The 12,860-nt window shown below is 34.6% G+C and overlaps 1 protein-coding gene across 4 annotated transcripts in view; it reads right to left on the reverse strand.

Annotated features, from left to right (window-relative positions):
• Positions 1 to 12,860, reverse strand: part of LOC145246559 (uncharacterized protein KIAA0825-like) — a 132,102-nt gene that overhangs the window by 78,831 nt on the left and 40,411 nt on the right. For all 4 annotated transcript variants that reach the window (XM_080108156.1, XM_080108154.1, XM_080108155.1 and 1 more), the window contains exons 4-6: positions 7,402 to 7,610; positions 5,587 to 5,725; positions 1,720 to 2,299 (exon numbers count right to left, since the gene is read on the reverse strand). In XM_080108156.1, the coding sequence (XP_079964282.1) occupies positions 1,720 to 2,299; positions 5,587 to 5,725; positions 7,402 to 7,610 (928 nt within the window). The remainder of the gene's footprint in view (positions 1 to 1,719; positions 2,300 to 5,586; positions 5,726 to 7,401; positions 7,611 to 12,860) is intronic.

Here is a 12,860-nt window from a genome sequence, read left to right on the forward strand (position 1 = left end):
TCTTGATCATGTTGTACAATGGGGAAAGGAGTGGCTGGTTATTTTTAATGCATCTAAAACCAAGCTTCTATCTTTACATCATCAACGTTCTGATCCCCATCTGGCATCAATTAAAATGAATGGCTCTCGTCTTGGGGACGACAGCTTCTGACAGGCTTCTGGGCTTGACCTTTACTCCTGATCTTAAATGGAATACGTACATCAAATCTGTTGCCAAGGTCGCTGGAAAAATAGTCGGATCCTTCTATCGATCCAGTAGATATCTCACTGCTGATGCAATTCTCTATCTATATAAGAGCCAGATACGTCCAAGGATGGAATACTGTTGCCACATATGGGCAGGAGCTGCTAGAAAAGACTTGTCCTGCCTTGATAGGGTTCAAAATAGACTTCGTGGCCTGGTGGGAGATGTCCTTTTCTCTTCGCTGCAACCTCTATCTCACAGAAGAGATGTTGCGAGTTTGTCTCTGCTTTATCGTTATTTTCATGGAAAGTGTTCGACTTAGCTTCAATCTATGGTCCCCCCCCTCGCCAAACTTTCACAAGAAACACTAGACTAGCTGAAAACATTATCAATAATTTTCCACACTCTTTATCTGCGCCTAAACCTAAACATAGATTCCATGATCAAAGCTTCTTTCTTAGAACTGCACGCCTGTGGAATTGTCTTCCGTTTTCCTGCTTTCCAGCTGTCTATAATATGGTTGTCTTCAAGTCCAACGTGAACAAGTTTCTGATGAGCCGTTCCATTTAAGTTAACAAATTTACCGAACTTCCATTACTATCGATTACTATATTGTCCTTTTGACTACTCTACACTCTTTAACCCTTATCCTTGAGTGGCCTATCGGCCTTGATAAGTGGTGACGCCTATGTAAAAAAAAAAAAAAAAAAGTAAAAAAACTATTAAAAAGAAAAGATTTAATTTTATTCGCATCTAAATTTTATTAAAATAACAAGAAAAATTAATGAGTTATCACAAGTTGAAAGTGAAATGAATTTCACTACATTTATACATTTTTATGTATATTTACACATCGTTGCACACTAAACTCTAGTTTGGTTTGTCATAACTACTTCACACATTATGCAATAAATCCTAGATGAAAGATATCCAAAGACAAACATTAGCAGACAACATTTTGGTATTCTTATTTTGGATGCACAAGGTATTTTGTTCATAGTTTGCCTTGAGAAAGGAATAATTATGAATGGTAAATATAAGGTATTATTGGTGCATTTGAAAGAAGAAATCATCCAAAAATGGCTACAAATAAAAAAGAAAAAGTGCTCATTTACCAAGACAATACACTATGCCACAAATAGATCACAATGATGACAAAATTGCATGGATTTCACTCTGAATTACATTGACAGCCACTCTATTATTCAGATCTGCCCTTTTAAGTAATTGCCAGCTAGTTGTAGACTTCAAAAGAATGCTCTAGAGAAAGAGATCTGCATCTAATGAAAAAGTGATAGAAAAAACTGATGCATATTTTGAAAGCGAAGACAAATCATTCCACAAAAAAAAAAAAATTGTTAGAGAAGTAGCGGAATCAGTATATCAGCATGGAAGGAGACTATGTTGCTGAATAAATTAAATCTTTATTATCTGTATATAGATTGTGATCGTTTTTGTTACAAAAACATGCTTTGTCAAAGAGGCAATCTCACTAGAATTTAAAAAAAATCAAACTCTTTTTCAAGCAGTTTTACCTCGAAGGCTTCCTTTGGATCCTCGTCTTTTGTTGCTAGTAGTGCTACTCCCACTAGTAGTGGCCATTTTGTAGAGGTAGTCGATGTGCTCATCGATGTGGAAAACAGAGAGAAGAATGTCCCGCAAGGACTGCAGATAATGCCGAGAGATAACAATAGAAGCTTTGCGACTGTGGCTACCTCTTCGTCCGCCCGCATTCAGTAAGCCCTGCTCAGCCGTGCTCGAGTAGCCTTTCAGCAGGGGCTTCTTGTGATTAGCGTCAAAAAGGAACTCGCTCGAAGACTGCGCAGAGTTTCTATGAATTATATCCTTCAGGTCATCGTAGATTTCTTCAATCAGAGCTGACATCTCGTCTGCATACTTGTCAAGGTACAAGTCATGGATTGCCTTGAACGTACTGGAGGTTTTCTTGAAGATTCCTGTTGTGAGGATGGCAAAATCCTCATCAATCATACCAGTAATCAAACCCGCTAACATGGAACAGTTCTTGGTGATGGCTGCAATGTCAAGCTTTTCATCTTCTCCAGATTGCGGCAACAGGCTATTGAAGTACGTCTCAAGCTGCTGAACGCGCAGCATCTGGAAAACCGCAGATACAAAAATTTCTTATTAATAGACTTTGTCATATTTGTATAAAAAATAAAAATCATATATATGTCGATATACTTGAATTTCTACACATGCTGAAAGATATGAACACTATAATACATTTATCAATAAAAGGAACGTTCTGGTATGTTAGAAGTATCACTTAAATATGAATAATACATGTTTTTAGGAAGCCATTGAAAACAAAAAATGTGGTAACAAATTGTTGAGAGAATTATATGTTTTTATGAGAGTAAAACGCCATTATCAAGTCAAGATAGGATGGTTTTTGCTATTTTTTTGTTCCTTTTTATGGTGCATTTTCAGAATAAAAACAAAATCTGAACATTACAAAATAAAATTTCCATTAAAAATAAATCTTATCTTTTTATTTTTATGTCAATTTCAACGGAAACCAATGTTATCTACTTAATTGTCATGTCGCAATTAGTAACATATTACTACATTATTACAACGAACATGTACTTTCACGATTTCACAATCCATTGATCTGCCATTATTATTTTGGAATTGTAACAGGACAGACTGCAGTTACCTCCCCTGTTATCATACAAACTAGTCTGTTTATTATTGAAGTGAAACTTGCAATTTCTTCGAATACTATTTTCATTAATAGTTAATTTTCTATTTTATTAGTTTTCATAATATTTAGATATTTTACAAATTTCCACATGACAATTAAGCAGATTTTCATTCTTATTCTGAAGAAGCACCCTTCCTCCATATCCATTGTCTTGTGTATTTAATTGAAATTCCACATTACCAGAGCTTGAACTATCAAATGCTCTGCTGAGGTTGCTCCAGTTCTCTCCAAAGTTTTCAACAAATACCTTAACAAATCTTGCTTTCCTGACTGCTGGAAAACAGCTTCAGTGGTACCAGTTTATAAGAATTCTGGCAAAAGAACTGACCTGTTAAATTATTACCCTATTAGTCTTCTGCCTCTTTTTGACAAAATATTTGAGTCCCTAATTAATCAAGCTTTAGTCCACCACCTTACAATTGCTAAACTTCTGTCCGACCAACAATATGGATTTAGGAAAGCTTGTTCTACTGCAGATATCCTAACTGTAGTCTCTGAACATATATACCATACACTGGATAAAGCAGGAGAAAGTAGGGCAGCAGCCCTAGATATATCTAAGGCCTTCTCGGGAAAATAAGATCCTATGGTATCACTGGACGAATACTTAACATAATTAAATCCTTTTTAAATAAGAGAAGAATCCATGTTGTTCTCGATGGTCGTACGTCAAAACAATATGATATAAATGCGGGTGTACCTCAGGGGCCGATCCTTGGACCTTTATTATTCCTGATATTCATAAATGATCTCCCTGATAAAATTTTCTCTAAAATGGGTATATTTGCTGATGAGACTACACTCTATAACATGTGGGAAAAACAAATGGACACTTATCTAAGGCAATGGTGGAAACCCTAGAGGAAGACCTCCAATCTATACTGGAATGGGGACAAAAATGGATGGTAACATTCACTGCTGCCAAGACTAAGGTCTTTTTTGTCTTTTAATAATTACAAGAAACTTTTTCAACCACCAATAGCTATGGCTAATGATACATTACCTGAAAGATACATCTAGAGTATTGCCAAGGATGCTGCAAAAAAAGTGGGCTCTCTCTACCGTGCTAGAAAGTTACTTACGCTTGAAAGTATCCTGTACCTCTACAAGGCCACCATTCGCCCATGTATGGAGTATTGCTGTCACATTTGGGCTGGTGCATCTGCTACTAGTCTTTTACTCCTGGACAAGGTTCAAAAGAGAGTTGCCAACCTAATAGGTCCCGAACTGTCAGCTAGGCTTCAGCCTCTCTCCCATGTTGCATCCCTCTGCCTGTTTTACAAGTATTTTAATGGTAGATGCTCCAATGAACTCCAAGCTCTTGTACCCTCTTGACATAAATACCCCCCCAAAAAAACAACAAGCGGCAAAATCCCACCCCAATACAGTAGAGATCCCCAGATGCCAGAAAGCCTTCTACTCTAATAGTTTCTTCCCCAGAACTGCTAGACTTTGGAATTCTCTTCTAGGTTCTTGCGTAATCTAAACATACATCTTGTTGCTCAACTTCCTACATAGTATCCCTCAAAGTAACACTGTGCCTTGTTTGGGGTGAAAATGCAATAAAAAAATCAGTTGCTGAAACATTTCAATGAGAGCAGCAAAAGTAGATCAGCTATTGCTTGGCATATATGAAAAAGAAATGTTCTGCCCATTAGAAGCATTATTTAAAGATGAACGATATGTTAAGAAAGCCAAACTTTTATTTTGTTTCCAATGCATTTATACACAAAACTATGGATATGACAAAAGGAACAAAATACAGTGACAAAAAAACTATCTTAACTTAATAATAGAGTTTTATTCTAAAATATTGTTAATAAAACAAAATAGAATTCTCTCTTAACCATTTGTAACCAGGTTTTATTTTGTTTATATTTTTATTTTTTTTTATTTTCTTATTATTTTGTTCTAGTTGAGATGTGGCATTCTACCGGATTCCAAACATTCATCTACTATCCCATACATCCAACCAAATGATTTTTTCAAGATACTAAGCATCTCTTTAAATGCAATTGTTTGTATCTTTCTTGCTCTTAATTCAATATGTATATTTGTCAGGTAATTTTTTAAATTCTTTTTATGAGTTCAGTTGCTCCCATCATTACTGGAATGAGAGATCTTCTTAAAATTCCAGTTTCTTTTCATGTTGTACATAAGACCTTGGTATTTCATTATCCTTTTCTTCTCAGTTCCGTTCAACCCAGTATCATTGGGGACACTAACTTCTAAGATTGCTTCTTTCTCCTTCTTGTCTATATCACAATGTCAGATTTTATAGCTTCCTTTTCTAGGTACATCGCTGTAGGAATTGCATAGTCATAGTGGATGGTGTACAACTTATTTCCAACTGTTCTTTCTGCTATATGTTTTCAGCAATATATGCATCAATATGCCTATTTAATTTGAGATTGTAAATCACAGAGAATTTTAAAAAAATTTTTAAATGTCCTTTAAATAATGTATTATGAGGCATAATTAAAATTCTATACATCCTGAAATATGTTCAAACTATGATATATAAAAAAGAATTTTCGGGAGACTTTCTTGAAGATTCTCATCTGTGTGCACTGCCTGTTTTAATGTGTAAATTCTAAATAAACAAAATTTTTGCAATACAATTAAAGTTGTTTTATTTTTTTATTTCAGAAAATGGTACTGAATATAGACCAACCTGGTAACAGAACCAAATATCATCTGGTTGATACAACATAACTAAACTTTGCAAGTAGTCAATGCGGTTCTGTTCTTGCAAATTGAGTTCCTGTTCAAAACCACGCAGGGGTAATTTGGACAATTTGTCAGTGAAGTATCTGCAGAAAACAGGGGAAAAAAATTCCAACTTTAACATGAAAGAATCTACTGTTTTGTCTGGTTGTCATTTAACCATTATTAATCGATGTCGGTTGTATACTATATTTGTTGGTTTGATATATGCAGCATAGAGAGATCTTATGGCATAAGTATAGTAATTTGTGTCACTAAATTCAAACATTTCTGTCAATATGCTATTTATCAATGCAAAGAAGTCTGATTTCTTTTCCCATGTAAACCATACAAAGATAAATTTCCAATGTTTTTATTATTTTTTTTTTTTTGCATTAAAAGCCTAGTGTCAAATTTTTCTGGACGAAACAGTCTGTTCAGATTATTTGTTTGTGAGATTAAAATTGTACTAAGGTAGAATGTAGAAAACAATGAGAGACTTAGCATATTTTAATCTAAAAATAAATACCATGTTTAACATCAACCCTATTCTCCCGACCTCTTAGCAAACACTAACCATTATGTCAAATGGAACAGTTCAAATGTAAAATAATGTAATCTAATATAGAAAAGGCAAAATGTGTGTATGTTTGTATGTCTTGCAAAAACTTTCGACAACAGATCTTGACGAAATCGGTATCGTTTTAAACCTTCATCCTTTGGACGACAAATATTTAAAAAATTGGCCAAAAACATTCATTGCTTCAGCCTCAACTGGGCAGTTTTCTACAAGGAGGGGGTCACTTTTTCGTCAATATTTTTGCAAATATTGAGCTATATGCCTACATGTTCCATATATATCATTTATTTTCTTCCTTGCTAAATAATAACTTTTATACTCCAATTCATATCAAATTTTTATGTTTATGTAGTTTTTAGCTATACACAAAAACGTTCCAAGAGGGGCTCTACTAAAGCCAGGGTCATGCTACATTATTGATGACTTTCCAATGTCTGACATTTGGTAGGCACATTATATGATCTTCCAATTTTGTAACATGACATCCTCGATGAAGATAATGGCTGTGTACGTCTATAAGAAGCAAATGATGCATAACCATTTGAAACATTTTAAAAACTTTCATATGTGACCTCTATAAAGAACTTAGGGGTCATCACATTGCATATGCTATTTGAATCTACTAGTTACTTGAATCAGTTTCTGCTGAAAGTGGGCTTAACAGACATCGAGGAGGTATAGCACATCTGATTGCTGTGTTCAACTGTTTATGGAAACATTGGTGATCATTTGGAGTCAGTCCTTTTATCCAACATAGGAGACCGTAGACATGACGGTCAAACATAAGTTTTTGTATTTGATTTGACCGTCGCAAGTTGGGTTTTTAGTTGACTATTGCTACACTTTTGCCATCTGAGCATGGTTTGGGAGCCACAGCTCTGCATATGAGTTCATATTCTTTACATTAGAGAGCATGACTCAGCCAATAATAGCATCTAGTTTCAAGCAATTGAAAGACAGGATGTTTGTGACATGTATTTAGATATACTAGATATTGAAAAGGCAAGGAATAGGGAATGAGAGCAATCTTTACCTCAGAAGATTAAACAAAGGATTCAGTTCAAATTTTCTGAGACATTACCAACTTTGACACAAGGTCATAAGGGGTAATTGACTACAAATGGAAAAATCTTTTTGGAAAATGGCGATACTTGAGATGAGGATAATAGTGCAAAACATGCAAATGCTGTAAACTAAGGTTACCTTCGAAACTTGAGAGCAATCTGATCCCAGAGTTGCTCAATGAGCAACTCATGATTGTCTTGGACTGAATTGAGGGATGCAACAGAATCTTCTACACGAGGGGCTGAAGAAGAATGGAGGGGAAGAGAGATACCCTCAGATGAAGAGAGGGTCATTAGGTCCTCAAGGATCAGCTCCTCACAGCCTGGATGGTTCTCAAGACTATTTTGCTGAAAAGCAAGCATACAAAATTTTAAAATCTTATAAATTCATTCAAGTAATATCTTTACAGGAGGTGGGGTAACAAATGTTAGCATCAGCAGCTGATTGAAGAATTATTTGTAATGTAAACAAGACAATATTGTCCTTTTTTTAATGTAATTATAACAATTATAGTAAGCTTGTAACGAAAACTTGCAGTAGAGAATTTGGTTTTGTTTCAAAATGCTTGGTAAACATGAGATGCTTTTGTGTAATTAGAATACATTCTGCTGAAATGGGGACAAAAATGGTTGGTCACATTCAATGCTGCTAAGACTAAGTTTGTTTCCTTCAATAACTACAAGAAACCGTCTCTACCACCAATAGCAATGGCCAAGAACACATTGCCTAAAAGTACTTCTTTTAAACTCCTCGGCCTAACGTTTACAGGGAATATGAACTGGAATAGATACATTGAGAGCATTGCCAAGGCTGCTGCAAGGAAGGTTGGCTCCCTCTACCGTGCTAGAAAACTACTTACGCCTGCCAGTATCCTATACCTCTATAAGGCAACCATTCGCCCATGTATGGAGTACTGTTGTCACATCTGGGCTGGTGCATCTGCTGCTTGTCTCTCGCTCCTGGACAGGGTTCAAAAAAGAGTCGCCAACCTGATAGGTCCTGAACTGTCATCTAGGCTTCAACCTCTGTCCCATCGACGAGATGTTGCATCCCTCTGCCTGTTCTACAAATACTTTAATGGTGAATGCTCTGACGAACTGCAAACACTTGTACCTCCCCGACGTAACTACCCCCGACAAACCCGACAAGCTACTAAGTCTCATCCCTTTACAGTAGAGATCCCTAGGTGCAAGAAAGCCTTTTACTCCAATAGTTTTTTCCCCAAAACTGCGGGTCTTTGGAACTCCCTTCCGGGATTCTGCTTTCCCAACTGCAATGATATGCAGAAGTTCAAGTGTAATGTTAACAAACATCTTTCTACTCTTCTCCCCTCATAATGACCCCGCTAATTATTCCCTAATAGTAGCCCCCTGCTTCAAAGTGGAACTGTGTCTTGTTTGGGGTGAAAATTGAATAAAAAAAAAAAAAAAAGAATTGTAGTCGTGAACATACTTTAAAAACAGTTAATTTCAAAAATTACATTTGAACATGAATCACCATGGATGAACAACAATTTCCATTATATAAACAAATACATATATTATATACGTACAGAAACTGCAGATATTTAAATGTAATGTGAACAGACATCTTGCTGCTCAACACTTTACAGTCTCTTGAAGACACAATCCCAAATAATAGCCCTTTATGTTCCAAGTGGCAATATGCCTTGTTTGGAATGAAAAGTAGTAATATATATATATATATATATATATATTACAAAATATCTGATATTTCTTCAAAACCTCTGATGTAGGGGAGACTAAAACTTGCTGTTATGGTTTCAAATGATCTGAAATAACAGCAAGGGGAGACTTGATTCCAAATATTTCTCATATGTTATATCTCCCCTCTTTTGGAAATAGGGTACAATTATGAATATCTCCAGTATCAAATAATCCTTAATTTACTTTATGTATGAAAACCAAAGGGGGGGGGGATATAACATATAAGAAATATTTGGAATCAAGTCTTCCCTTGCTGTTATTTCAGATCATATGGTCAAATTCCTGACATTTTAGAGCCTATAAGTGACCAACATGCATTTATAATGTTAGTTCTGTGTTTATATGTACAGGATTCACTTCTAAAATAATTAACCGATCATTATAAATTTTCAAACACAGCTGACAGACGTAAATAGTCAAAGTATGGGCTATATTTACTTGAATTTTGTTTGATGGAAAGGGAGTAAAAATGAGATTAAAGTATATTTTTAGAAAATTCAGACACCTCCAATTTTTGTGGAATTTTACCAATAGTTATTAGACATCAAGTAATATTCCATAAATTTCAGTTTGTTTGAAGTAGTTTAAAGATCTTTTAAGAGACTTAATATGAGAACAGCCTTCTATTTTAAAATTCAGATGGGATAGCTTCCGTACACTTATATCCGATCTACCCCTGCATTCCATGTTTAAAAAGGATGTGTCCTCCATAGTATCAGATCTGAGCGAATGACTAATTATAGGCATAGACCAATTGATACCATCTAAAAAATTCCAATAAACACCTAACAGCCAGCCATGGTTCTCTCCAGAATGTGCTGCTGCCATCGTGCACAAAAATCACTTTTTCCATAACTACCAACATAATAGATACACTGAGACTAAAGCTGCCTTCAAGGCTGCCAGCAACCACTGCAAAAGAGTAATAAAAAATGCAAGAGAGCTATATGCTCAGTCTGTTAAATCCAAAGTAGCTGATCAGCGGCTTGGTTCCCACCAGTTTTGGCAAATATCAAACAGGATCCTGAACAGAAGCATGTGTTCTATCCCAACCATCATCAATGGACCTGAGGTCATCTCGTCAGCATCAGATAAGGCAAAACTATTTGCCAAGAACTTTGCCGCTAATTCTACCCTATGTTACGAAGGCTATTAACTCCCCGTATTTCCTCCTATAATAGACAATACGCTCTGCAGCATACAAATATCTGTGCGTGATGTCATCAAGCTAATCAAGAACGTTGATTCCAGTAAAGCAACTGGCCCAGATGGCATTCCAATCATTGTGCCAAAAAAGCTTCAACTAGAACTTGCCCCCATACTTACAAAACTCTTTAATCGTTGCCTTAAAGAGAAGTGCTTCCCAACACCTTGGAAAACCTTATCAGTATGCCCTGTATTTAAGAATTCAGGTGATAAGTCATCTCCCTCTCAGTACAGACCAATAAGTCTCCTGTGTGTCATGAGTAAGCTGCTGGAATCCATATTAAATAGAGAAGTAGTCTACCACTAGCAATACACATGAAAAAATTGAAATAGCTTAAAATATTTCAATATTGGTATGCATAGAAAGAGCTTGATGAGCTAAGAAAGAATCTTTTTAAATTTTTAAAATCTGATTAAAATTAAGGAAGTTATGGCTATTTTTGTGCCTCACACGTTTGGATATTTTTCCCTCTTTAAGACCATATGCGTTTCGTCACATTTTTTACACTACTTTTTCAGTAAAAATGTCATATCTTTGTTAAAACACAAGACTAAGAAATGAAATTTACCATATAAGTGTATTTTTGTACAAGGAATCAGAATATGCAACTGAAAATCTCGCAAAGTTTATGGTTTCCAAATAATCTGCAGTAAATGTGCATAAATATGCAGCAATTCCTTAAAAATGCCATGTATCCATAAACAGAAAAGAAGTTGGAGAACTCAAAGTGGAATTGTAATGTGCTTTATGTACAAAAAACTTAAATCTAAACATAAGACCATTTAAAAATTAATATATTGCAATATTTCTTTGGTATTATTGTAGATTAACACCTTCTGTTTAACCCAACTCAACTCCTTCTGACCACCCCTCCAAAATGTGATTCTACCTTTTTAGGAAATTATGTATAAAATGCCATGAAAAACTTTAATGAAAGATAAACAAATTATTTTAGAATTGAATGTAAAATAATTTCCTATTACAGGTCATTCTAGCATTTTAGGGCAGTTAACTGTTTTTTTTTTCTATGGGAAAATATGCATGCTTTTTTTTTTTTTTAAGATGATTATGTGTAGTTTTAAGAGGGTTTCTATGCAATGAGAATATGGGGAGGGTTGCCATTCGGACTTTGAATTAATTGTAGGGCTAAGGAAAATTATGTGTGAACATACTGAAAACTTGACAGAGACCAAGCTAACAAAAACAATATTAGAGGGGGGAGCGGTTAGTTTCACAAAAATTTAATGTAAAATAATTCACCATTTCCTGGCCATTCTAGCATTTTAGGACAGTTAACCAATTTATTTTTATGTGTATTTTTCTTTAAGGAAGGATCTATTTTTTGTTTGTTTTTGGTGCTTGTGTGTGGCTTACAGAGGTATTTTATTGGGGGGGGGGCTTGCCACTCGAACTTAGTGTTATTGTTAGGGTTAAAGAGTGTTTTAGGAATACGAACCGTTACTTCATTTTTGTTTTGTAGTCCTAACTGCAAAATGCCGTTTCCATTTCAAATAAATATTTTACAGAAAGTTATATATGTGTGTGTGTGTGTATTCGACAGGTAAATAAGTCAGCAAATGTTATATTTAGTTTTAATTTAATAAGAAACTGCGTTGCGAAATTTTAAAAAAAATTCCATAAATTTGTTGATTTCTATTTTCGAGGTTGAAGGTGTTAATTCCATAGGCCGTTTATACTACGCTGGAGCTGGTTGTAAAAATATCTTTCGCTTAATAAGTAGAAAAAAAAATAACGAAATAAAAAGCTTCCTAATTGTAGTTTGATGTGTTTTCTTTTAAAATTTCAAGAATATTGATATAGATTTTGAGGGTTTGTATTACTATACACATAGATTCGAAAAAGTTGTCAAAAAAACAAATATATAACAAATAAATGTTATCAAAAGCAAGTTACTTTTCTACCTAACTGGATAATTTTTTAGTGTTTTTATTTAATGTAACATGTTTATTCAGCTTGAAAACAGTGTTTACCGATGTTTTGGAAAATTTAAAATGGCGCCCGACTCTTGAAACGGTAAGTTTGGGGAAAAGAGTTAAAAATAAAAAAGTAGACAAAATACTGCTAGAAACTCGCTCAATATATGTTACCGTGACATAGGCTGACATATATTCGGTGAGTTTTTAACAGTATTTTGTATAGTTTTTTTTTATTTTCAACTCCTTTTCTCAAACTTACCGTGTCAAAGAGAGTCGGGCTGGGCGCCATTTTTAATTTTCCAATACATCGGTAAACACTGTATGTTTTTCGAGCTGAATAAACATGTTACATTAAATAAAAACACTAGAAAATTATCCAGTTAGGTAGAAAAGTAACTTATCTTGCCTTTGATAACATTTATTTGTTATATATTTGTTTTTTGACAACTTTTTCGAATCTTTGTATAAACGAGATTTTGATACTTATTTTGATTTTGACAAAAAACATTTGTGGCTGTTCGCAGTAAAACATTGTTTTAATTCGCTGTTCAAAACTAATTTAAAGAATAAAAGTGCATGCAAGCTATATATCTACAAAAGTTTATTTTGTTTTTTTAACCATGTTTTTAAATTTGACGAGAAATGTGAGAAATTGCAATAGATTCATAACGCCAAATTGGTTGGGATTGTTGTTATTATACATTCTGAAAACCGAACAGTTCTAAA

Source organism: Euprymna scolopes, chromosome 24 (genome assembly GCF_053919585.1).
Source record: "Euprymna scolopes isolate OS-2025 chromosome 24, ASM5391958v1, whole genome shotgun sequence".
NCBI classification, from domain to species: domain Eukaryota; kingdom Metazoa; phylum Mollusca; class Cephalopoda; order Sepiida; family Sepiolidae; genus Euprymna; species Euprymna scolopes.